The sequence below is a fragment of the Oncorhynchus mykiss genome, chromosome 12, assembly GCF_057628025.1.
Source record: "Oncorhynchus mykiss isolate SJ-2025 chromosome 12, ASM5762802v1, whole genome shotgun sequence".
Lineage (NCBI taxonomy): Eukaryota > Metazoa > Chordata > Actinopteri > Salmoniformes > Salmonidae > Oncorhynchus > Oncorhynchus mykiss.
In genome coordinates, this window is record NC_143033.1 from 72,319,275 (window position 1) to 72,345,158 (window position 25,884).

At 46.4% G+C, this 25,884-nt stretch overlaps 1 protein-coding gene across 14 annotated transcripts in view; it reads right to left on the reverse strand.

Moving 5' to 3' along the window:
* arhgap23a (Rho GTPase activating protein 23a) overlaps window positions 1-25,884 on the reverse strand; it is a 100,105-nt gene that overhangs the window by 14,581 nt on the left and 59,640 nt on the right. For 9 of the 14 annotated variants that reach the window (XR_016485237.1, XR_016485236.1, XR_016485235.1 and 6 more), the window contains exons 2-7: window positions 20,715-20,912; window positions 15,103-15,127; window positions 14,537-14,623; window positions 13,567-13,645; window positions 11,323-11,383; window positions 8,122-9,703 (exon numbers count right to left, since the gene is read on the reverse strand). Coding sequence is in view for 11 of the 14 variants with exons in the window: in XM_090193216.1 (XP_090049342.1) it covers window positions 8,122-9,703; window positions 11,323-11,383; window positions 13,567-13,645; window positions 14,537-14,623; window positions 15,103-15,127; window positions 20,715-20,912 (2,032 nt within the window). In the remaining 3 variants the exon portion in view is untranslated. Of the gene's footprint in view, window positions 1-8,121; window positions 9,704-10,330; window positions 10,662-11,322; window positions 11,384-13,566; window positions 13,646-14,536; window positions 14,624-15,102; window positions 15,128-20,714; window positions 20,913-25,884 lie in introns of those variants that run through there. The other 5 variants (XM_090193217.1, XM_090193214.1, XM_090193211.1 and 2 more) reach the window with 2 other exon arrangements.

Sequence of the window (25,884 nt, forward strand, 5' to 3'; positions counted from 1 at the left end):
CCACAGGCCTAACGGACACATGCTCAAACTTGCAGACTTTTGATAGGCTTAACACAGCTACAAATGATTATTCTCTCTCTGTCCTCAAATGATTATAAACAGAGTAGGCTAATAAGTCCTTTGTTTTTGCGTCATGCTCAGGTAAAACTGTTTGGCTAATCTATATTTCCAAGTCCAATTCTTGAAGATCAAGGGGTATTGAATGAATTGGAATGACTGGAAATCTGACAGACTTTTTTTTTTTTTTATGTCACGATACAGACAAATTGTATTACAGGGGTGTGTGCTTAGTCCCCTCCTGTACTCCCTGTACACACACCACGGCCAGTCCACGCACCACTCCAACAACATCATCCAGTTTGCTGACGACACGACGGTGGTAAGCCTGATCACCGGTGACGACGAGACAGCCTACAGGGAGGAGGTCAGTGACCTGACAGTGTGGTGCCAGGATAACAACCTCTCCCTCAACGTCACTGAGACCAAGGAGCTGATCGTGGACTACAGGAAATGGGGGTCTGAGTAGGCCCCCATCCACATCGACGGGGCTGCAGTGGAGCGGGATCAGAGGTTAAAGTTCCTCGGGATCCAAATCACTAAGGACTTAAAATGATCCACACACATCCCCCTCAGGAGGTTGAAAAAGGTTGGCATGGGGCCCTGAAATTCAAGTTCTACAGCTTCTTGACGGGCTGCGTCATTGCTTGGTATGCCAACAGCATAGAGCTAAAGAGGGTGGTGCGGACAGCCCTGTACATCCCTGGGCCTGAGTTCCCTACCATCCAGGACCTCTATATCAGGCGGTGTGAAAGGAAGGCCTGGGAAATCGTTAAAGACTCCAGCCACCCATGTCACAGACTGTTCTCTCTGCTTCCGCACGGCAAGAGGTACCGTTGCATCAAGTCTGACTAACAGGCTCCCGAACAGCTAATTTTCAAAGACTGCTAAATAGACCCTTGTATATATGTTTTTGCACTCTCTATGCACACTCATAGAACTCTACACAATCACACACACTGACACTCCACAACGCACATACCATGCGCACACATTTATACTGACTTTACACACACACGCACACACACTCACATACAAATCTTCATTTACGCTGCTGCTACTGTTTATCATATATCCTGATGCCTACTCAACTTACCCCTATATATATTAGAGGTTGACTGATTAATCGGAATGGCCGATTAATTAGGGCCGATTTCAAGTTTTCATGACAATCGGAAATCAGTATTTTTGGGCGCTGATTTGCCGATTTAAAAAAAATATACCTTCATTTAACTAAGTCTTATTTTCAATGACGGCCTAGGAACGGTGGGTTAACTGCCTCGTTCAGGGGCAGAACGACAAATTTTCACCTTGTCAGCTCGGGGGATCCAATCTTGCAACCTTACGGTTAACTAGTCCAACGCAATAACGACCTGCCTCTCTCTCGTTGCACTCCACAAGGAGACTGCCTGTTACGCGAATGCAGTAAGAAAAGGTAAGTTGCTAGCTAGCATTAAACTTATCTTATAAAAACAATCATTCAATCATAATCACTAGTTAACGACACATGGTTGATGATTTTACTAGATATTATCTAGCGTGTCCTGCGTTGCATATAATCTGACTGAGCATACAAGTATCTAAGTATCTAACTGAGCGGTGGTAGGCAGAAGCAGGTGCGTAAACATTCATTCAAACAGCACTTAGGTGCGTTTTGCCAGCAGCTCTTCTTTGTGCGTCAAGCATTGTGCTGTTTATGACTTCAAGCCTATCAACTCCCGAGACGAGGCTGGTGTAACCGAAGTGAAATGGCTAGCTAGTTAGCGCGCGCTAAATAGAGGGATGGAAGCTATACTGTTACACTGACAATACTAAAGTGCCTATAAGAACATCCAATAGTCAAAGGTTAATGAAATACAAATGGTATAGGAGGGAAATAGTCCTATAATTCCTATAATAACTACAACCTAAAACTTCTTACCTGGGAATATTGAAGACTCATGTTAAAATGAACCACCAGCTTTCATATGTTCTCATGTTCTGAGCAAGGAACTGAAACGTTAGCTTTTTTACATGGCACACAATTGCACTTTTACTTTCTTCTCCAACACTTTGTTTTTGCATTATTTAAACCAAATTGAACATGTTTCATTATTTATTTGATGCTAAACTGATTTTATTGATGTATTATATTAAGTTAAAATAAGTGTTAATTCAGTATTGTTGTAATTGTCATTATTACAAAGAAAATACAATTTAAAAATTGGCAGATTAATCGGCATCGGCTTTTTCGGTCCTCCAATAATCGATATGGCGTTGAAAAATCATAATCGGTCGACATATATATATATATATATACACATATATATACACACACATATACACACACACCTCTATCAATCCAGTATGCCTGCACATTGTAAATATGGTTTTGGAACTGACCCTGTATATAGCTACTGACCCTGGAAGTTGCAGGCTGGAACTGACCCAGTATATATCTACTGATCCTGACCCAGTATATAGCTACTGATCCTGGAACTGACACGGTATATAGCTACTGACCCTGGAACTGACCCTGTATATAGCTACTGATCCTGGACCTGACCCTGTATATATAGCTACTGATCCTGGACCTGACCCTGTATATAGCTACTGATCCTGGACCTGACCCTGTATATATAGCTACTGACCCTGGAACTGACACTGTATATAGCTCCTTACTTTCTCGTGTTCTTCTTATCTATGATTTTTTTCCTTGTGTGTTTTTGTTCTACCTTGTTATCTTTTGCTCTAATTATTGATTACTGCATGGTTGGGTTTATAGCTCGCAAGAAAGGCATTTCACTGTTGTGCGCGTGACATCAAAACGTGAATCTTATCTGTATCAAAGTACAAAGCAATGGGTGAAAAGAGGCCTACATACACCATAAAGTAAAAGGCAACATCCATGTCTGGCCAGCTATGTAAACTCTAAAGTTGGTTTATCCTGCAATAGATGTCGTTCAATTGGTAATATTCATTTTTTGTCTTCTTCTAATGCGTCTTAAGTAGTCTAAAAGCAACTGAAAGTAATCAGATTGTTACACAGTTTGGGTGATCCAGAAGTTACATTACTGATTACAATTGTGGACAGATAACGAGTAACTAACGCATGTCATTTAGAAAAAAAATTGAATCAAATGTATTTGTCACACACACATGGTTAGCAGATGTCAATGCGAGTGTAGCGAAATGCTTGTGCTTCTAGATCCGACCATTCAGTAATATCTAACAAGTAATATAAACTAACAATTTCACAACAACTACCTTATACACACAAGTGTAAAGGAATGAATACGAATATGTACATAAAAATATATGAATGAATGATTCCCGAACGGCATATTCAAGATGCAGTAGATGATATAGAGTACAATATATACATATGAGATGAGTAATGGAGGGTATGAAAACATTATATAAAGTGGCATTGTTTAAAGTGGCTAGTGATACATTACATCAAGATGGCAAGATGCAGTAGATGGTATAGAGTACAGTATATACATATGAGATGAGTAATGTAGGGTATGAAAACATTATAAACATTATATGAAGTATATGAAGTAACCTACCCAACCTTGTCCAAGATAACCATGCAACGTTCATCTCAACCAGTCTAAAACACACACAAGGGGATGTGAAACCAGCCAGCCACAACACACTTCTGACTGACACAAAGGATTATGGACCAGGTTTTGCCCATTTTTAACTTTTGTAGCTTCAGGTCCTAATGCTGGCCTCACTAATAACCACGGCTGCTGCGCCTGTCTGAATACCTTCACTAAACAGCAGAGGGCAGCAGATCTTCAGTCTCAAATGGAAGCAATGGCTCAAAACCAACTTGGCTCTCAACTCGAAACCAGCCCCTATAGGCTTAACATGCACTTTTGAAACTTAATGGTGTGCTTTCTTGTATTGTTATACAAGGTGCTCAAAACATAACTTGTCATGCAAGACTCGTCCCTCTCTCCCCCATGTTTCTTCTCTGAACAAACATACTTCTCCACAGACATCATTTTCTCCCCTTTATTCCTATCTGCTTCCACTTTCACTGTCTTCCACCTGCTCCCCTCTGTTTCTCGACACCTCCCTCACAACCTCCTCTTCTCTCCGTATCCGTCCGTTTCTCGTCTCGGTGCTAGGGCCAGCCCAACAGAGGCAGTAGGAGAAGGGGCGGATGTGGAATGTGGGATGTGGAATCTGCCTGTTTACAGCCGAGCCCAGAAATAGCCGCTCTCGCTGCCTGTGGGTTTAACAAAGGCCATCATTAACAGAACCAGAACAGCAGAGCCAGTAGAGAGAGGAGCCCTGGGTGGGAGCCACCACAATACCGGCCTTAGAATGGAGCAGGGCTCTATACTACCACAGCACACTCCTACAGCCTACTACCACTTCTCTATAGGAGACGCCATGACCTCACCCGCTCACACAGAGACACAGACAGAGGGTGAAAGAGAGATTTCTTCTTTGAGAGCATAGGCCATGTTTTGGCCAGCTCAGTGTGTGTGTGTGTGTGTGTGTGTGTGTGTATGTATGTGTGTGTGTGTGTGTGTGTGTGTATATATGTGTTGTTGGAGGGTAGTGGCTCTGTGTGTCTGTTGTGGGGAGGGTATAGTGGTACACAAAGGCAGCATTGAGGGCGGTGGGCACAGAGTGCAATGCTTGAGGCTGGCAGTGTGACAGAGACAGTCTGGACCCCTACTGTACTGTGCCTCACAGGGGGTTCCACTACCACCAGGCCTCCTGTCCTATCATCTACAATACTGGGTTCCCCAAAAAAGGAGGCTCAGGGGGTACAGTATAACCTGCCACCTAATGAGACCCAGTCCTAGGATTTACAGTAAAAATGCTCCAATATGCAATTCCTTTCATTGGTTTTGTTACCGCAAGCTACCAACACTATTCAAAAGGAGACTACAGTGAGTGAAAGCACCATATAGAGAACGCCAAGTCAAACTACCGATACTAGAGGGCAAGAGAATTCCACCACCGTCCTGGACTGCACAGACTCTGTGCTTTTTGTGTGTCCGTCTACTACACAGCCTCTTCATCTACGGTCAACAGAACAGCAGCCTATTAAATCATGCTCCCAAACAACCAGATCACAGATCCTATCAGGGAGAGAACAAAAATGGAGAGATCGAGAAACAGCAAGAGAGAAGTTTTAAGTTTCAGTCTTTGGTCTTGAAACGTGCCTCAGCTTGCCGCCCTGACTGCCTGGTTTCGGTACATTTTTGCTCTGAGCAGGAGGGAAGAGAAGGAGCAAGACGTTTCTCCGTTTTCTGGTTCTCTTCCCTATTAAATCATTTCATTTATAGGTCTCCCTCTCTCTCTAGGTTCCGTCACAGCTTGGCCCCACATTGAGGGCATCTATCGATCTCCCCATTTCAAACGTAGGTACACGTTTCCGACGCAGCTCATTTGAATATGCTTTGCACTTTGCTGACCTAGGTTGTTGTCCTGACCATCTGAGGGAGTAGCCTACCTTGCCTAGAGAAAGTCTACACCCCCCCCCCCCTTGAATTTTGTCACATTTTATTGTGTTACAAAGTGAGATTAAAATGGATTTCATTGTCATTTTTCTCAACGATCTACACAAAATACTCTAAACTCTAAAGTCAAAGATGAATGAAAAATAAAACACTAGTGTGACTTGATCAGTTAAGTATTCACGCCCCTGAGTCAATACATGTTAGAAGCATATTTGGCAGGCGATTACAGCGGTCTTGTAAGAGCTTTGCACACCTGGATTGTGCCACATTTGCCCGTTATCCTTTAAAAAAATAATTATCTTCAAGCTCTGTCAAGGTGTTGGGGATCATGGTTAGACAGCAATTTTCAAGTCTTGCCATAGATTTTAAAGCAGATTTAAGTCAAAACTGTAACTTGGTCACTCTTTGCCCCGAAGTCAAGCATATCCATACCATGATGTAGACACCACCATGCTTGAAAATAAGGAGGCAGTAACTCAGGGATGTTTTGGACCAAACATAAGGATTTGCATTTAGGACAAAAAGTGCATTCCTTTGCCGTGTTGTTTTTGCAATATTACTTTCATGCCTTATCGCATATATAAGCTATATTTTCATTCTGTATATTTGTATTCTTCTTTTCACCCTGTCATTTAGGTCAGTAATTGTGGAGTCACTACAATGTTGTTGACCCATCTTCAGTTTTCTCCCATAAATGCCATTGAACTCTGTAACTGTTTTAAAATCACCACCGGCCTCATGGTAACATCCCTGAGCAGTTTCATTCCTGTCCTGTAGCTCAGTTCAAAAGGACGACTGTATCTTTGATGTGTCTGGGTGGTTTAATACATCACCCACAGCATAATTATTAACTTGACCATGCTTAAAGAGATATTCAATGTCTGATTTGTTATTGTTACACATCCACCAATCACTGCCCTACTTTATGAGGCTTTAGAAAAGCTCCCTGGTCTTTGTAGTTCAATCTGTGCTTGAAATTCAATACTTGACTGAGGGATAATACGTATGTGGTATGTATGGGGGACAGAGGAAGGGTTGGTCACTCAATCATGTCAACCCCTATTATTTCACACAGTGAGTTCATGTAGCTTATGTGATTTGTTAAGAGACATTTTACTCCTGAACTCATTTAGGCTTGCTTAAACAAAGGGGCTAGATACTTAGGCAACAAGTATATTTGAGTTATTCCATTTTTATTCATTTGTTAAAATTGGCTAAATGTTCTTTTCACTTTGACAATATGGATTATTTTGTGTAGATCAATGACAACAACAAAAAACACAATTAAATCTATTTCAATCCCACTGTGTAAATGCAACAACATGTGAAAAAGGTTCAAGGGGGTGTAGACTTCCTATAGGTACTGCATCTGGCCCTGGCCTGGTCCTGCCTTAGCTGTGGTTGGTTGGTTTGCCCGTGGTTTGACCGTAGGGCTAGAGGCTTATGGTCTGTTGATTAGTACTGTACATGTTGGAGTAGTTGGCTATTTAGTGAGGCTCTGATATGTTCATCATGTGTTCTTTCAGCAGCAGAGCAGAGGCAACAAGCTGAGACACGACCCGATACCTCCTGTTCTGTTTTCAGAAACACATACACACACACACGGTACATACATACATACGCACATACAAATGTGTGATGACAGTAGAACACACACGTAGTACGCAAATGCACAAACGTTCAAACAGTTACAAAGCCCAGAGGGTCACCTCAGTAGATCCAGGCATAATGCCAAAAGTTCTGGTTATTATTAGATTTTCAACCAATTCATATATACTATTATTCAATGTTTTTGTCATTTAGCAGACGCTCTTATCCGGAGCGACTTACAGGAGCAATTAGGGTTACGTGCCTTGCTCAAGGGCACATTGGCAGATTTTCTACCTAGTCGGCTGGGGGACTCAAACCAGCAACCTTTGGGTTACTGGCCCAACGCTCTTAACCGCTAGGCTACCTGTTACCCAACTTGGCTGGAACTAAAAGGGCAGTGACGTAGAGAGAGAAAGATATTCTCCCTGTAGTGAAAGCAGACAGACTGACAGATAGGTGGACAGACAGACGTACTCTGTGATCACAGACACACGCTAGTGAGACATAGAGTCAGCTTCCACCTCATCTCGGTCTGAGAGACTGGGTGAGGAGGAGGAGGAGGAGGGGGGGGGGGGGGGGTTAGTGAAGTCCCGTAAATTATGATTCAATCAAACACTACTAATACCGTCTGCATGTCTGCGGGAAGTGCCAGTATTACCCAACACAAACAAAGACACAGACTGGAGACAGAGTAAGGAGAAGCCCGGAGCCTGGCCACACAGGCAGAGACCGACAGAGGAAATGAAGGGCACAGAGAGAAGGGTTCTATTCTCTAAATACTGGCCAAGTCATAGTCTACGTCCTCCCATCTTTCTGGTCAATCTTTCTGGTAAGCTTCTTGTTTGTTTTTACAAACAGTTCGTTTCCAGTAAGTTCCAGTAAGATCAATCAGGAGGAATATGTTTGTGTCATAAACAGAAGTGGGAGTGATGAGGTCTGCAAGTTACATGGAGGGGCAGGGAGAGAAAGAGGAGGAGGTGTGTGGGGTGGTGGAGGTGCTTACCTATAAAGGGAATGGAGGCCATTGCGTCATCCTCTACAGACAAGGGGGCCAGGTTGCCATTGGTACGGTGCGGGGCACCATCTCCTGAGGGGCGAGGGGCGGGGGCAGCGTTGTGGGGGTCAGGGGGAAACACAGGGGGTTCTGTGCCATCTACAGGCAGGGTGTAGTGGGGGTGGCGCATGGCGTGGGCGCTCCTTCGCCCCGTGGGGGGTTTCTGTCTCAGCTTGACCTCCTGGGTCTGAGCTACCACCTCCACCTGGCCTTCCACTGCCCCTCTCTCATGGTTGGTGGGGCGGTAGGCCTTGTCAAGGGTCTCAGGGGTGGTGGAGGCCAGGGGGGATGGAACTGAGGGAACAACACCCTCAGGGGGGCTGGTTTTGGTGGTGGGGGCCCAGCTGAGGTGGGGGCCAAGGTAGGAGGGGTCCCTGAAGGAGGGTTGCTGCATGATACGGCCTGTCTTGCGGTTGAAGGAGGGGCTGTAGCTGCGGTAACCTACTGGCTGGTCGTCCAGGCTCTGTCCGGTGGGCAGACGTCTGCTCTGGGGGGCTGGCTGTTGGGGCTGGGGCTGGGTATGTGGGTGGGACTGTGATTGGGTTTTGTGGTGCGGCTGTGCTAGACGGCCCATAGAGGGGGCCAGCGCAACACCGTAATGGTTCCCCTGCCTCTGATAGGCCTCAGTTCTGGGTGCTTGCTGTGAGGCCTGCTGCAGCCAGGCGGGCCTCTCGAAACGGGGTGACCCCAGCATCTCCAGCGAGTGGCCATTGCGGTCGTACTGTACCAGCAGGTTCTCCGACCGGGCTCTGCTGCCGTAGGAGGAGTGGTGACTCTGGTCCCGGGCCCCCTCCCAGTCTCTGTAGGTCCAAGAAGGGTCCCCGTGGGGGCCGGGGCCTGACTGTTGCAGTAGCATCAGGGTGTCCTGGGAGGCGCTGTGGGGCCAGCCGCCCGGACCCCGTCGGTGGCGCCCGGGGCCTGTCTCACACAGCCTGTCCTGAGAATAGCTGCGGTGGCGTTGGTGCATGCTGCCACTGCGGCCCTGACGCTGCTCAGCAGCTTGGCTGTAGTACCACTCAGACAGGGCCTGTTGGCAGTGATGGCTGCGGCTGGGGCTCGGCTGGGGAGGGCTGGCCCAGGCCTGGCTGCCCTTCCGGGGCTGAGAGGAGGCGGTGGTGGCGGTGACATTGTGGTTGACGTAGTGGACACGCAGAGGGCTGCTGAGGGGCCCTCCTGAGGAGGAAGATGAGGAGTAGGAGCGGCCCCTGGTCTGTCCCGTAGGCTGCTGCCCGGTCACACCGCACTGGATCTCCTCCGCCCTGTGGGGGGGGCTTCTGTGTCCGCCCCACCCCTCCTGCCAGCTGGCCGGGCTGCCCACGGTGGAGCGGTTGTCCAGGGGGGACAAAGGGCTGGCGGAGCCTGCCCAGCGGCTCCAGTTGTCCAGCTGGTTCTGGCCCATAAGGGCCGGGGCCCCAGAGGGACGCTGGGACTTGGCGCGGGGAGCGTAGCAAAGGGGCGGGGGTACCGGAAGGTTCCGGGCTCCCCCTGTGTAAGGCTCGTTGCCCCTCAGGTAGGCATCCTGGGAGTATGCCTGTAGTGGGAGACAGAGAGGGAGAGAGGTGAGACACAAACAGGAGGAGTTCAGGTGACGAACAGAGGTCAGAGGGGAAGGAAGGAGCGATACAATTGCTTTGACAGTCACAGGTTTGACCGGCACAGCATTCAAAGCTCCTTGTTAACTATGATGTTACACAGCAAGCGACGTCTAGAATCATCTGTGTTCCTCCTCCTACCACCACAGTCTGCTCAGCCATGGTGACTGTTAGGGGCCCCAACTCAGCCTCCAACACAAACACAGCTACTAGTTAGCTGCAGGCACTAGCACGCGCCTTGAGCAAGAGCCACAACACAGCAACCGTCTGAAGCCACACAGACACAGAGCAATGTTCCAAATATACCGCTACAACAAAACACTGACTTAAAACAACAACAAATCTGGATCTATCAAAACAAGCACAAAATCTCACTGTTACGGCGAGCTTGATCCAATACGCCCGCAACAACACCACACGTCTAAAGTATCGCTCAGCGTTCAGCCCCTCAAGCTACAGCCGCAACACCGATTAAGAAACTACAAAGCTACAGACTTAAAACCACTTTGCCCAAAATTAATTTATATCAAAAGGGTACACTTAAAGATGAAGTGTTCAGGCTTTACCTCAGAGAGTAGGGCAGGCCCACAATCAGTCTGGCAGTGTCTCTCAGGCTCAATACTGGCTTCAAGTCACTCACAGAGGAAGAGGAGAGGAGGGGAACTCTGTTTGCTTCCCACAGACACTAACACTCCCGTTGCTACGATTTACCGCGCTCTCCCTCTCTCTCCTTCTTTCTCGAGGTTATGTCTCGACTTCTTCTTTAGACTCCTTTTTTTTTGTCTCTCTCGCTGTTCTTTCTTGCTATCTGTCGAACTTTCTTTTTCGTTCAGTATGCTGTCCTCAGACAAGCCCTTCCAAACTCTCTCTCTCTCTCACACTCTCTCTCTCTCCCCTGTGGGAGGGTGGAAGGGGGCATGGCTAGAGCTGGTGATGTCACCACTGGAATGCAACCGATGCCCGTGGTGCGTTGAGGGGCGGAGTGAGAGGAGAGAAGGGTGGAGGCGTGTAGGGGTGGGGGAGTGGTAGTGGGGTTGAAGGAGGGCAGTATTTGGAAGGGGAAAGACTTGGTGCTTGGTGGGTAGGGGGTTGTGTGTGTGAGAGAGAAGCCCAGGTCGGGCGCCCAGGTCTGGGAAGTTGTGTCAGCGTTGTGCCCCTGGGTTGCTTCTCCTGGTCCAAAGAAGAGGTGGTGACATGCTCTGCATGTCTGGTCATGTGAGTAAGTGGTGGAGCAATTTATGGACCGAGGCAAAATGTGTGCGTGTGTAGGTAGCCACTTTTCATGTGACGCTTCCACAGAACTTTGGATAATAGCTTGAATGAATGTGTGTTGTAATCTAAGGACAGACTAGAAAGCATCTGCGTCACAGCCTAGCTAGTTCCTGAGAGCTGAGAATGTCAACTCAAAGCAATGGAATGACAAGCATGACGATATCCAAGATGTTCTCTCTCTGTAGTATTAGTATTCTTAAATCAACGAACTTATCAATGAATTTGTCAGGTATTCATTTCTGAGTATTTCTATTAGGGTGTAGTGTGGTTGAAATATCATACTCACACTTACCAGCTGCAGCACGTCTTCACCTTTTGGCATTATAGAGACCTCCAACACACTCTCACTGTGGAGGGAACGAGAAGAAAGGAGAGAGGAACAAGGAAGAGAGGGCAAAGAGAGGGGGAACCGAAGAGAGGGGAGAGAAGGAGGGAGGAAGGGAAAAAGGAACACAGATGGAAGGGTAGGAAAAACAATATAATTCCAAATTTTTTCCAAACTCTATCATGTTACAGTAAGAGAAGACTTTCCCCCTGTTGTGACGAAGGGTTTTGTTTTGCTGTGAGAGGGGTTGATCAGCAACCATGTCACAGGAGACCCTGTTGACGATGACCCTGGTGACTCTACTGCTCTCCGTGGATGTGTTCTGGACACTCAATGCTCCAGGCTATTCTCTTCAGGAGGAAGTGCTCACACAAGTCAAGGACGACTTACACAACTGAACATGTTCCACATTCCAGAATCATGCTATACATACATTAAAAAATGCAAAGTAAACGACACGAGACATGTCTCGTACATAAACGACACATACAGTGCATTCGGAAAGCATTCAGACCCCTTGACTTTTTCCACATTATGTTAAGTTACAAGCCTTATTCTAAAAATAATTACATAAATAATTTCCCTCGTCAATCTACACACAATATCTCAAAAACTCAGAAGTTTTTGCAAATGTATATATATTTTTTTTCTACAGAAATCCCTGATTTACATAAGTATTCAGACTGTTTGCTATGAGACTTGAAATTGAGCTCAGGTGCATCCTGTTTCCATTGAGCTCAGGTGCATCCTGTTTCCATTGAGCTCAGGTGCATCCTGTTTCCATTGAGCTCAGGTGCATCCTGTTTCTACAACTTGATTGGAGTCCACCTGTGGTGAATTCTGTTGATTGGACATGATTTGGAAAGGGACACACCTGTCAATATAAAGATCCTACAGTCGACAGAGCATGTCAGAGCAAAAACCAAGCCAGGAGGTGGAAGGAATTGTCCGTAGAGCTCCGAGACAGGATTGTGTCGAGGCACAGATCTGGGGAAGGGTACCAAAAAATGTCTGCCGTATTGAAGTTCTTCAAGAACAGTGGCCACCACCAAGACTCGTCTTAGAGCTGGCCGTCCAGCCAAACTGAGCAATCCGGGGAGAAGGGCCTTGCAAGGTCAGAAGGGCCTTGGTCTGACAGAACTCCAGAGTTCCTCTGTGGAGATGGGAGAACCATCCAGAAGGACAACCATCTCTGCAGCACTCCACCAATCAGGCATTTAATGTAGAGTGGCCAGACGGAAGACACTCCTCAATAAAAGGCTCATGACAGCCCGCTTGGAGTTTGCCAAAAGGCACCTAAAGGACTCTCAGACCATGAGAAACAAGATTATCTGGTCTGATGAACCAAGATGAAAAACTCTTTGGTCTGAATGCCAAGCATCACGTCTGGAGGAAACCTGGCACCATCCCCACAGTGAAGCATGGTGGTGGCAGCATCAAGCTGTGGGGGTGTTTTTCAGCTGCAGGGACTGGGAGACTAGTCAGGATCGAGGGAAAGATGAACGGAGGAAAGTACAGAGAGATCCTTGATGAAAACCTGCTCCAGAGTGCTCAGGACCTCAGACTGGGGCGAAGGTTCACCTTCCAACAGGACCACGACCCTAAGCACACAGCCAAGACAATACAGGAGTGGCTTCGGGACAAGTCTCTGAATGTCCTTGAGTGACCCAGCCAGAGCCCGGACTTTAACCCGATCGAACATCTCTGGAGAGACCTGAAAATAGCTGTGCAGTGACGCCCCCCCGATCCAACCTGACAGAGCTTGAGAGGATCTGCAGAAAATAATGGGAGAAGCTCTCCAAATACAGGTGTGCCAAGCTTGTAGCGTCATACCCAAGAAGACTCAACACTGTAATTGCTGCCAAAGGTGCTTCAACAAAGTACTGAATACTGAGTAAATGTGACATTTCAGTTTATTTTTTAATTCACCCTCTGAATAGCACACATACACAATCCATGTCTCAATTGCCTTAAAAATCCTTCTTTAACCGGTCTCCTCCCCTTCATCTACACTGATTGAAGTGGATTTAACAAAATTTTAAAAACCTGTTTTTACTTTGTCGTTATGGGGTATTGTGTGTAGATTGATGAGGGGGGGAAAAAAACTATTTCATCCATTTTAGAATAAGGCCGTAAAAAAGTCAAGGGGTGCGCTGTACATACTGTGGGTACACACAGACGCACACGCAGTACAGTGGCTCTTACCTGTTCTGTATGAGGGCGATCACCTGGGAGTAGGTTTTCCCCAGGACACTCTCTCCATTCACCTTCACCAGCCGATCCCCTGCAACACACATACGAACATACATATTTCAATCCCAGTATGACCAAACACAGCACAGATATTCAGTGATACACTCTCAATAAAAAAAGAACAAGAGCAACCCCTCCACCCCATCCCTTACTGACCCCAGTCACACCCCCCCCCCCCCCCAGACACAGGACTCCTGCAGAGGAATATCCTGGTGGGGAAGGTCAGGGGAGGGAAGGTCAGGGAGACCCCAGACCCAGACTTCCTGCTGAGGGATGTATGGGGGGTGGTTGAGATAGGGACTGAGGATTTGTGTATGGAAATATAGAACTATGTGCTTGCAGTAGTTGCTGTGAAGTCAGGAAGGACACAGTGTCGCCTCGGGGTTTGTTGTGTGTTGATATACCAGATCATAAGCCTGAGGCAAAAGGCCTGGATCTGTTTGTGTTTGGCAGGAGAAGGGATGAGTCATTCGTTATGTGTTAGTGTGTGGATGTGTTTTGGTGGTGTGTGTGTGTGTGTGTGTGTGTGTGTATTTATATGGGAGTAATGGTTTAGCTTGGCTGGGCTGCAGGGAGAGGAATGCTGCCCAGCTTAGCTTGCAAGACACAACAGGAAAACGTCTCTAATTAGCTCCAACTTACACTGCTGGGTATTTGTCAGCCTGTGTCATTCTGTTCTCATCAGTATCATTACTAATTTCCTAAGACAATAATGCAACTTTAATGTGTGTGTGTGTGTGTGTTTTTGCTGAACATGGTCTGGTGGGTATCCTTGTTGAATCATTGGGAGCACCTGACTCCTTCCTATCATCCATGTGTGATCATGTCGGACGCTCCTAAGGTTATTTCCATTGCAAATCAGGCTGTTCCTGCACACACGCAATCTCCCGTCCCTCTCTTTCAAAACAGACATTTTCCTTACCTGTACACAAGCCAGCCTGGTGAGCGGGACCTCGCTCTTTCACATTCTTGACAAATATGGTGTCCATTGGCTCCAACCTACTTCTCCCTACATGGCACAATGCAGTATGTTACTGTCACTTCATTCTTCAATTGATTAAATAGGACCTGATGATAACTATTAAATATATCATTGCCCACTGGACACAGACAATTCAACGTCTATTCAATGTTGGTTCAACGTAATGTCTTTGAAATTATGTGCAAACAACAGTGAACCAGTGTGAGCCTAGTGGAATTATACTATAAGCGCCAATATCATGACATGAGCATAAATACCGCCAATAATCCAATTGAGACTCAATAAAAGGACAACTCTATGCACAGAGTTCACTCCACCTTTTCTTAACAGTGGGCATTACAAGCTAAAGAATCAAACTGTTCTAGGAACAGTGTTTTGGGGCCACAAGGTCATCGGCAGCAGGGGAAGCAGTGTAGCTAGAGGGGGACCCTGGCTAGGAGTGGCGGTGACATCACCGAGACACCAGAGTCTAGTGGTGACGGTGTTGACTGAGGGAGACAACTTACCCTTTCCATTCCCGTTCTCCTCGTCCTGTGAAGACAACGAAAAAACAAAATCAACACTGATATCCAGGCCCATACAGACAATGTCACCCAGGGAACAAAGCTCCATGGCAGCCTAAACACCTGTTCACAGAACATCCACCTCTTTCCAGGAAACCAGAATGACACAGGTGTTAAGGAAGGGTGGAGTTGGGTGAGGAAACATGAGCTCATTGTAATGGCTGAAATGGAGTAAATGCAACAGAGTCGAACATGTGGTTTCCGTATGTATGATGCGTTTGATACCGCTCCATTTATTCCATCCCAGCCATTACAATGAGCCAGTCCTCCTATAGCTCCTCCCACCAGCCTCCCCTGGTGTGCACGTGTGGTTGTTTGTGTGAATGGAAGCTGCCAAACATTCAAAGTGTCCCCTCAGCTCTTGTTCATGCAGTGTCTGTCTCTGTGCAAAACATATCAAATCAAACTTTGTCACACGCGCCGAATACAACAAGTGTAGACTTTACCGTGAAATGCTTACTTACAAGCCCTTAACCAACAGTGCAGTTCAAGAAGAAGAAAATATTTACCAAGTAGACTAAAATAAAAAGTAATAATAAAAAGTAACACAATGAGAATAACGAGGCTATATACAGGGGGCACCGGTACCGAGTCAGTGGGCGTGGGTACAGGTTAGTTGAGGTAATCTGTACATGTAGGTGTGGGCTAAGTGGCTATGCATAGGTAACAAACAAACAGCGAGTAGCAGCAGTGTACAAAAGGGAGGGGGGGGGGGGGGGGTCAATGTAAATTGTCTGGTGCGGTAGCAGAGAAAACAGTCTGTAACTTGGGTGACTGGAATCTCTGACAATTTTATGGGCTTTCCTCTGACAGCGCCTATTATATAGGTCCTGGATGGCACTACCTCTGTAGTGCCTTACGGTCAGATGCCAAGCAGTTGCCATAACAGGCGGTGATGCAACCGGTCAGGATTCTCTCGATGGTGCAGCTGTATAATTGAGGATCTGGGGACCCATGCCAAATCTTTTCAGGAGGAAAAGGTTTTGTCGTGCCCTCTTCATGACTGTCTTGGTATGTTTGGACCATGATAGTTTGTTGGTGATGTGGACACCAAGGAACTTGAAACTCGACCTGCTCCACTTCAGAGGGAGGTGTTTAGGCCCAGGGTCCTTAGCTTAGTGATGAGCTTTGTGGGCACTATGGTGTTGAATGCTGAGCTGTAGTCAATGAACAGCATTCTCACATAGGTGTTCCTTTTGTCCAGGTGAGAAAGGGCAGTGTGGAGTGTTATTGAGATTGCGTCATCTGTGGATCTGTTGGGGCGGTATGCGAATTGGAGTGGGTCTAGGGTATCCGGGAGGATCCTGTTGATGTGAGCCATGACCAGCCTTTCAAAGCACTTCATGGCTACCGACGTGAGTACCACGGGGCGGTAATCATTTAGGCAGGTTACCTTCACTTCCTTGGGCACAGGGGCTATGGTGGTCTGCTTGAAACATGTAGGTATTACAGACTCGGTCAGGGAGAGGTTGAAAATGTCAGTGAAGACACTTGCCAGTTGGTCTGCGCATGCTTTGTGTACACGTCCTAGTAATCCGTATGGCCCAGCGTCTTTGTGAATGTTGACCTGTTTAAAGGTTTTGCTCACATTGGCTACCGAGAGCGTTATTACACAGTCATCCAGAACAGCTGGTGCTCTCATGCATGCTTCAGTGTTGCTTGCCTCGAAGTGAGCATAAAAGGCATTTAGCTCATCTGGTAGGCTCACGTCACTGGGCAGCTGGCGTCTTGGTTTCCCTTTGTAGTTCGTAATAGTTTTCAAGCTCTGCCACAACCGACGAGCGTCAGAGCCGGTGTAGTAGGATTCAATCTTAATCCTGTATTGAAGCTTTGCTTGTTTGATGGTTCGTCTGAGGGCATAGCGGGATTTCTTATAAACGTCCGCATTAGTCTCCCGCTCCTTGAAAGCGGCAGCTCTAGCCTTTAGCTCAGTGCGAATGTTGCCTGTAATCCATTGCTTCTGGTTGGGATATGTACGTACGTTCACTGTGGGGACGATGTCATCGATGCACTTATTGAGTAAGCCGATGACTGAGGTGGTGTATTCCTCAATGCCATTGGATGAATCCCAGAACATATTCCAGTATGTGCTAGCAAAACAGTCCTGTAGTGTAGCATCCGCGTCATCTGACCATTTCCGTATTGAGCGAGTCACTGGTACCTCCTGCTTCAGTTTTTGCTTGTTAGCAGGATTCAGGAGGATAGAATTATGGTCAGATTTACCAAATGGAGGGCGGGGGAGAGCTTTGAATGCATCTCTGTGTGTGGAGTAAAGGTGGTCTAGGATTTTTTTCACCCTGGTTGCACATGTGACATGCTGGTAAAAAATTGGTAAAACTGATTTAAGGTTACACGCATTAAAGTCCCCAGCCACTAGGAGCGCCGCTTCTGGGTGAGCATTTTCTTCGTTGCTTATGGCCTTATAGAGTGGGTTGAGAGCTGTCTTTAGTGCCAGCTTCGCTTTGTGGTGGTAAATAGACGGCTACGAATAATACAGATGAGAACTCTCTTGGTAGATAGTGTGGTCTACAGTTTATCATAAGGTACTCTACCTCAGGTGAGCAATACCTCGAGACTTCTTTAATATTAAACGCACCCGCTGTTATTGACAAAAAGACACACACTCCCACCCCTCGTCTTACCAGAGGTAGCACCTCTGTTCTGCCGGTGCATGGAAAATCCTGCTAGCTTTATATTTTCAGTTTCTTCATTCAGCCACGTCTCGGTGGAACATAAGATGTTACAGTTTTTAATGTCCCTTTGGTAGGATAATCTTAATCGTAGGTCATCAACTTTATTTTCCAATGTTTGTCTTCCATTCTTCTTGCTAACATGCAATGGGTGTTTACTCGCTCGCCTCCGGATTCTCAGAAGGTGATTAGCATGTGAAGCTACATGGCACGTGAACCATCTTCTTTTACAAGCTGATTAGCATGTGAAGAGTGACTTCAGTGGTATCCCAGCCAGTTCTCTCAAACAAACACACCTGTTCTGGTTTAGGAGCTCCTAATGTTCAGCACACACAGCAGAGACACTCAGACAGATTTGACTGTCTGCAGGTGGTGATGTCATACACAGAGCCAAACACGTGTAGTTGTCTGCATCAGACAGACGAGGGCAGCACTGAGCACACAGTCTGTCTGTCATAGGTGCTGTTTGATAGCGTGATAGACTGATGTAGGCGCACACACGTGTACACACACACACACACACTGAGCTGAGTGGACAGTTTGGGGTGACTGGCTCCTGCCTGGCTTTAGGCAGAGCTGAGTGGGCTCATTCCTGCCTCCACAGACAATAGTGGGGGTTTATGGCCAGAGAAAGGAGGGCTGACGCCCCAGAATAGACCCAGGAGCCAGGGAGGCTCCCCAGCTGAGCTGACCCCCCGGGTGGACACATGCGGGCCTGTGGTGGGGCTGAGGACCGAGAGATGGAGATGCACTATCCTCATCTCTACATCTCTCTCTGATTCTCTCTCTTGCTCTGTGGATATAGATGTAGGGTTAGGGACAGCTGTCATGCATGCACTGATCAATCCGTTAGGACAATCATCAGGCATGTGTCCATGATGAAGGGAGTCACATCATACAGGTCTTTGATGTGGCCCCAATGATGGGCAGTCACCTCTGAGGCACCTTCAGATGGGTAGGGACAGAGGGCTGCGTTCTCTGTGCCACTCGCTGCCCCTCACAGCAGCATGTGACCCTGGGGACAGGACAGGACAGGCAGCAGTGGGCCCATTGTCTGTGGTGGTTCTAGTAGAGGGCATGGTACTGCCGGTCCAGGCTGGGGGTAATATGAAAGTGGTACCAGGCAGGCCAGGACAACAGAGCCGATTGACACTTTTGTGTCCCAAATGGCACCCTATTCACTTTATAGTGCACTACTTTTATCCAGGGCCCATGGGGCTGTAGTATACTATATAGGGAATAAGGTGCCATTTTTGGGACACACAGACAGTGTCCTGTCCTGTCCTGCAGCTGCTGGGCTGGGGGTTGAAGGGGGAGGGTGTTCATCATAATAGGGCCCTTGTTTTGGCTGTAACCCCCCCCCCCCCCCCCCCCTCGTCGCTCTATTTCACATCTGTAGCTCTGTCTGCCCGACAACTAAGAGAACAAAACAAAACACCCACCGGGATGATGCTTTTTCTGATGAGATCGTTATCTATGCCGCTGAATGGCTGTATAGTTAAGACAGGACATATCTTTCAGTAAAACACCGTTGTTGTCCCTGTACTGTTTCTTACAGCAGTGTCCTCCTTTAGGAAAAAGGTATTCGTGAGCCAAAAGGTACACTGGCTGTGGTACAATTGTCTGTCCATAGACAGTAAAACAGACTTAATGGAATTCTCTCTCTGTAAATCAGTCCTACAGGAGTATGGAGGTTGTGTATCACCCTTCCCCTTCTGTCCTTCGCTTGCTTATCCATCTCTACTCTAATGACAGGGCTCTTCTTATGACATCCATCTGTCTATGTCCCTAATCTGATTAACTCATAGGAGTCTACCCCAACACTTTAATTGGCTACGCTAGTTCAATCCCTGCATTTAATTGGCTATGCTTGGCTTGTCCCCCATTGTGTCCTGATTCTCTTGACCTTACTGCTCCTGTGTTCGAATTGATCTACGACCTTCCTGCCCTGTGATCTGATTGGTCCCGTCTTAATGCCCCAGCGATATGATTGGCTCAGCCTTACTGCCCATGTGATATGATTGGCTCAGTCTTAAAGGGATAATCCACCCTAGAAATGAAATGTGACGAGATACTTCATCATGATACGGTTCTCGTCCCTGGAAATAGGGATAACAAACTATCACATTTCATGACGCTTTTAAAACAATTACCTGAACACTCCATATCGCCAAATAAGCCAATAGGGGGATACTTGTGTAGAACACATCCATCTGTCTATATCGTCACAACAAAGTCTATATTTTGTTGAAATGTCCTTAAAGTTCACAGTGCACCTTCAAATTAATAACCTTTCTTCCTTCAACGACCATGACACAAACCTGTTTTCTCCTCGAGTTGCCATAGCAACCAGACTCACACAGCTTTGCGCTAGAAATGCGATCGCTACCACGTCGAACATGGTGATATTGTAACTCCTAAATAAAGCAACACCTCGTGGCACAACGCCTCTCCCCTATTTGACCTAGATAGTTTGTGTGTATGTATTGATATGTAGGCTACGTGTGCCTTTTTGAAATGAATGTAGTTCTGTCCTTGACCTGTTCTTGTCCATTAATGTTCTGTATTATGTCATGTTTCATGTTTTGTGTGGACCCCAGGAAGAGTAGCTGCTGCTTTTGCAAAGGATAATGGGGATCCTAATAAAATGCCAAAATTGATAGGGCAGTTTGTTTCAGGGATTTTACAACTAGCTACTGTAACTACTTCACATGCTGATATTGACTTTGGTGCTATTGTGTGTAGCAATTTTTTAGCTAGCCAGACAGCGTTATTTAACAATGTAAATCATAGGAATCTGTAGATTTGAGTGGATTATTCTTTAAAAGCCCCAGTTGTCACTGGTGTGTTGTCCAGTGGTGGTACCTTGAGGCTGGTGTGCAGGGCAGACTCTGGTGGGTAGACGATGAAGTGGCGCAGCGTGAAGCCGAAGCCCTGTGAGTTCTTCTGGAGTAGTAGTGTCCGGGGACCCTGCCAGCCAACGCCGACCCCCTCTCCTCCCGCCCCCATCGCAGGCCGAGGGTTGTCACCGGCCGAGGAGAGCCCATCTCTCCAACCCTTTGCCTGTTGAACAGAGAGAGAATAAAAACATGTGAGACTCAGGTCATATCCCCAAAACAATAACTTATGTCACTCCAACGGTCAACACTCCATCAGTACTTAACCAGTTCCTCCTTCCACCAAGTATTCCCAGGGAAAACTTTCAGAACTTTATGGAACTGGAACAAAGGTCAAACGACATCCATGCTACAAGAGCCAGGCCTCAGAGTGACATCACCACTTAATGGGCTGCTGGTTACTTCATTAGTGACTTCCCCTGCAGGCAAGAATAGGAATGTGTCTGTTTCTGTCCTGGGAGACTGGCGGACAATGAGTGTGGGTGTGTATCCATATGTTTTAATGCTAGAGGTGAGAGTTGAGCACAGCTGGCCCATAGGGTCAGGCAGTCCCCACATGGCACCCAGCACCACAACAATGTCCCAGAAACCACTAAGGGGTCCTGGGGGGTGCGGCTGCTGTCAGGAAGAGCCCAGGTCTAGACGGAGGGGAGCGGGGGGGTGTTCCGTCCTGAGCTCACCCTGGAATGCTCAGGACGGAACTCTAGACAATTAAGGAATGTCTGTAATCAATCAGGACTGACCTTGGTCATCTTGCACCAGCGTGGTGTGAAAGGGTCAGGGTGAGCCTGAGTAGATGTCCACTCATTTTCCCCAAAGAAGGCAAATAACAAACATGACAGATACACGTGAGAACTAACACCCTGATGCTGCTGCTCCAACCCACATATGTCATTCAAACACAACCACCTGACCAAACAGGGATGGGAGGGAGACAACCTTCCTAAACGTAAATGAGCCTATACCTCTGGACTCTTCTCTATGGAAGTACACTTACTTAACTGTACCGGTGTCTCTCCTCCTGACTCTCCACTCTGAGGGTGTGTGTGTGTGTGTGTGTGTCCATATGTTTTAATGCTAGTAGGTGAGTGGTGAGCACGGCTGGCCCCCAGCTGGCTATAGCCCTTCATACTCGTACCAGTATGCGTGTTGAAAATGGCAGATTTGGACACTGACAAGTGCCTAAATTGGAACGCAGTGGCTGCACCGTAACATGCAATACATGACATCAGAGCTCAGGGTCTCCACTCCGACAGCATTTTAAGGGATTTGACTGACATCCGTTCTGAACCTGAGCACCTGGTGATGAAGTTGGCCCCATCTCTCCCACTAATTGGGCAACTCTGGCGCAAATTTGTCGTTGTCGGAATGAGGGAAGTGCTGTAAATGAAGAGGACTCAACGTATTTTGGAAGATGAGAAGTTAAAAGTGATAATAAATACTGCTTTGACGTCATACAAGTGTGCACTGCACATTTCGTTGTGATTTATAATGGACCGTTTTTGGATTGCGTAAACAACAACGGTAATTGTGTGACGGCGGGGATGCAGGGTTGTGTTCCAACCAAAACGACTACAAGTGTGCTCTAGTTCCTCAACGGCACAGCTAGGAGAGCTCGAAAAAGCACCTTATAGTTGAAGACTCTTCTTTTGAGTCATAAAGTGCATCGAAACGACTTAGGAACTGTGTACACTTTGGAGAGGTGTTTGGCCACTTGGAGACACCAAAAGTCCTCTCACTCAAACCCATGTTCCTTTTTATGTCTTATGTTGCATCTACCCCACATTTTCCAGGAATATTCTTATCATGTTCCTGAATGTATTCAGAATATTTTCAGATTTTGTTATAAACAAACGCGGCAAAAAGTATAGTAAAAGCAAAACGTACATAATATCAACAGTGTAATGTTTGGATTCAGTTTTGTGTCAGATGAACTGTCCTCACCTCTGGTCTAATCATTTCCCCATAATCTCCAAACGGTTCCCTTTGAATTGCTACCATGGTTATGGATATGCTTTCCATATTTCTTCTGTAAAAAAAAACATTTAAATTCAGCCCCTTCCATATAGGTTAGTTCCCACGCGTGTAAGGGGTTAACCCCCAACACAAACCCTATATTTCACTTCCTGTGCCCCTTCCCCCCTCCACACTACTCTGACCTCGCAGGGCCAATCACCCGGTCCGCTCAACAACAGGAAGTGGCAGGCTGGGGACAGGAAGTGTGGTACCATAGAGGAGGGATAACCAGGCATACAGAGCACCTATAAATACAAAACCCCAGGGGGTTGGGGGTTTGTGCTCCTTCCCTCCCATTCAACCGCTCTTCTCCCTTCCACCATCACCACATATACATTCTTGCCATATGATCCAGCTGGAGTGACCATTACAACACATCCTCTCTTTGTCCTCCTCTCCTCTTTCCTGCTCGATGCACAGCTCTCCATACAGGTGATGATGTAACCTTGTTCTCACCGTTTCACAATGCCCAGGCAACTCTCCCACATTTCATAAACAGATGCGAGACGAGAGGCACGAGGATATTAAGCGAGAAAGTTTAAATGAGAGATGCATGAAAGGTGAGGGTGAGGGAAGAGAAGGGAGGAAAATAAAGAGAGTGAAAATGAAAGAGTAGGCTTAGGATATGAAGAGAGAAAGAAAGAGACTAGCCAGAGGGAATTCCAGAGGGAGCGGTTGGTTTGAGGCATGTTGAAACACACACTGACGGGGACTGGCAAGGAGGGGGTGAGGAGAGCGATGGAAGGAGAGAATGATAGAGAGAGGGAAGGAGCGAGTGGAGAGGGCAGGAGCGAGAGCAGGCTGGGCCAAGTGCGAGACAGGTTCCAGCACGCTGGTTTCGACCGCACAGCCCCTCCCGGCGCTGAGAATACCAAACCCTGTGATTACCCCAAACACACAGAGACTAGAGCTCTGGGCCAGAGATGATTCCCACTGCCTGTCAGCCTGCCTGCCTGACCCTGAGTGTGTGGGTGACGTCTGTGACTGCCTGACTATTCTCCACTAATCACCCCCACAACAAGTCTCCATCTAACTACAGTAGGTTACACTCCAGCCTCTAGGTTACACTCCAGACATGAGGTCTAGCATCATTGATTAAACTTACATCTGTCTGTCAGCTTATGTAAAACCTGACTGTATTTAGGCTATATCTAATAGTCTTTCCATGGCCACTCTCTCACCAACCTCCTAGATGAGGAAACCTTTCTCTAGTCTAGCCAATCCAAAAAGGGGAACATTTGGCACTTCACTCTGCACTTCTCTGACATCTGCCTAGATCTCTCAAATCAAATCAAAGTGTATTGCTCACGTACACAGATTTGCAGGTGCAGCGAACACGCTCGTGTTTCTAGCAACGACAGTGCAATAATACAACAATACACACATAATCCAGAAAAATACAAGAAAGAAATTAAGATGTATCAGAACGAGCAATGTCAAGAGACCGGCATATAAATATATACGTGGGTATATAAATATACTGTACATACATATAGTGGTGTGTAAAGACGGTATGGACAGTATATGAATAGAAATGGTGTGTACAGCCGTAGTTACATAGCAGTGATTCTAGGACAAGCTCACATGAATAGGATAATCATGATACACAAATGACACAATACGGAGCCCTGCCACATGCCATTAATTAGGATAATTAGCACATCTAAAGGCACCATAATGAGAACTCCTATTAAAATGCCATGTGGGGCCACCAGGAAACCATACACAATATTTCCCATCATTCCTATTCGTCTATATTAGAGGTCGACCGATTAATCGGAATGGCCGATTAATTAGGGCCGATTTCAAGTTTCCATGACAATCGAAAATCTATATTTTTTGGACACCGATTTGGCCGATTATTATTATTATTTTTTACACCTTTATTTCATCTTTATTTAACTAGGCAAGTCAGTTAAGAACACATTCTTATTTTCAATGATGGCCTAGGAACGGTGGGTTAACTGCCTCGTTCAGGGGCAGAACAACAGATTTTTACCTTGTCAGCTCGGGGGATTCAATCTTGCAACCTTACAGTTAACTAGTCCAATGCTCTAACCACCTGATTACATTGCACTCCACAAGGAGACAGCCTGTTACGCGGATGCAGTAAGCCAAGGTAAGTTGCTAGCTAGCATTAAACTTATCTTATAAAAAACAATCAATCAATCAATCATGATCATTAGTTAACTACACATGGTTGATGATATTACTAGTTTATCTAGCGTGTCCTGCGTTGCATATAATCGATGCAGTGCGTATCGTTGCTCCAATGTGTACCTAACCATAAACATCAATGCCTTTTTTAAAATCAATACACAGAAGTATATATTTTTAAACCTGCATATTTAGCTAAATGAAATCCAGGTTAGCAGTCAATATTAACCAGGTGAAATTGTGTCACTTCTCTTGCGTTCATTGCACGCAGAGTCAGTGTATATGCAACAGTTTGGGCCGCCTAATTTGCCAGAATTTTACGTAATTATGACATAACATTGAAGGTTGTGCAATGTAACAGGAATATTTAGACTTAGGGATGCCACCCGTTAGATCAAATACGGAACGGTTCCATATTTCACTGAAAGAAAAAACGTCTTGTTTTCGAGATTATAGTTTCCGGATTCAACAATATTAATGACCTAAGGCTCGTATTTCTATGTGTTATTATGTTATAACTAAGTCTATGATTTGATTTAGCAGTCTGACTGAGCAGTGATAGGCAGCAGCAGGCTCGTAAGCATTCATTGAAACAGCACTTTCGTGCATTTTGCCAGCAGCTCTGCTGTTTATGACTTCAAGCCTATCAACTCCCGAGATTAGGCTGGTGTAACCGATGTGAAATGGCTAGCTAGTTAGCGGGGTGCGCGCTAATAGCGTTTCAAACGTCACTCGCTCTGAGACTTGGAGTAGTTATTCCCCTTGCTCAGCATGGGTAACGCTGCTTCGAGGGTGGCTGTTGTCGTTGAGTTCCTGGTTCGAGCCCAGGTAGGAGCGAGGAGAGGGACGGAAGCTATACTGTTACACTGGCAATACTAAAGTGCCTATAAGAACATCCAATAGTCAAAGGTTAATGAAATACAAATGGTATAAAGAGAAATAGTCCTATAATTGCAAAAATAACT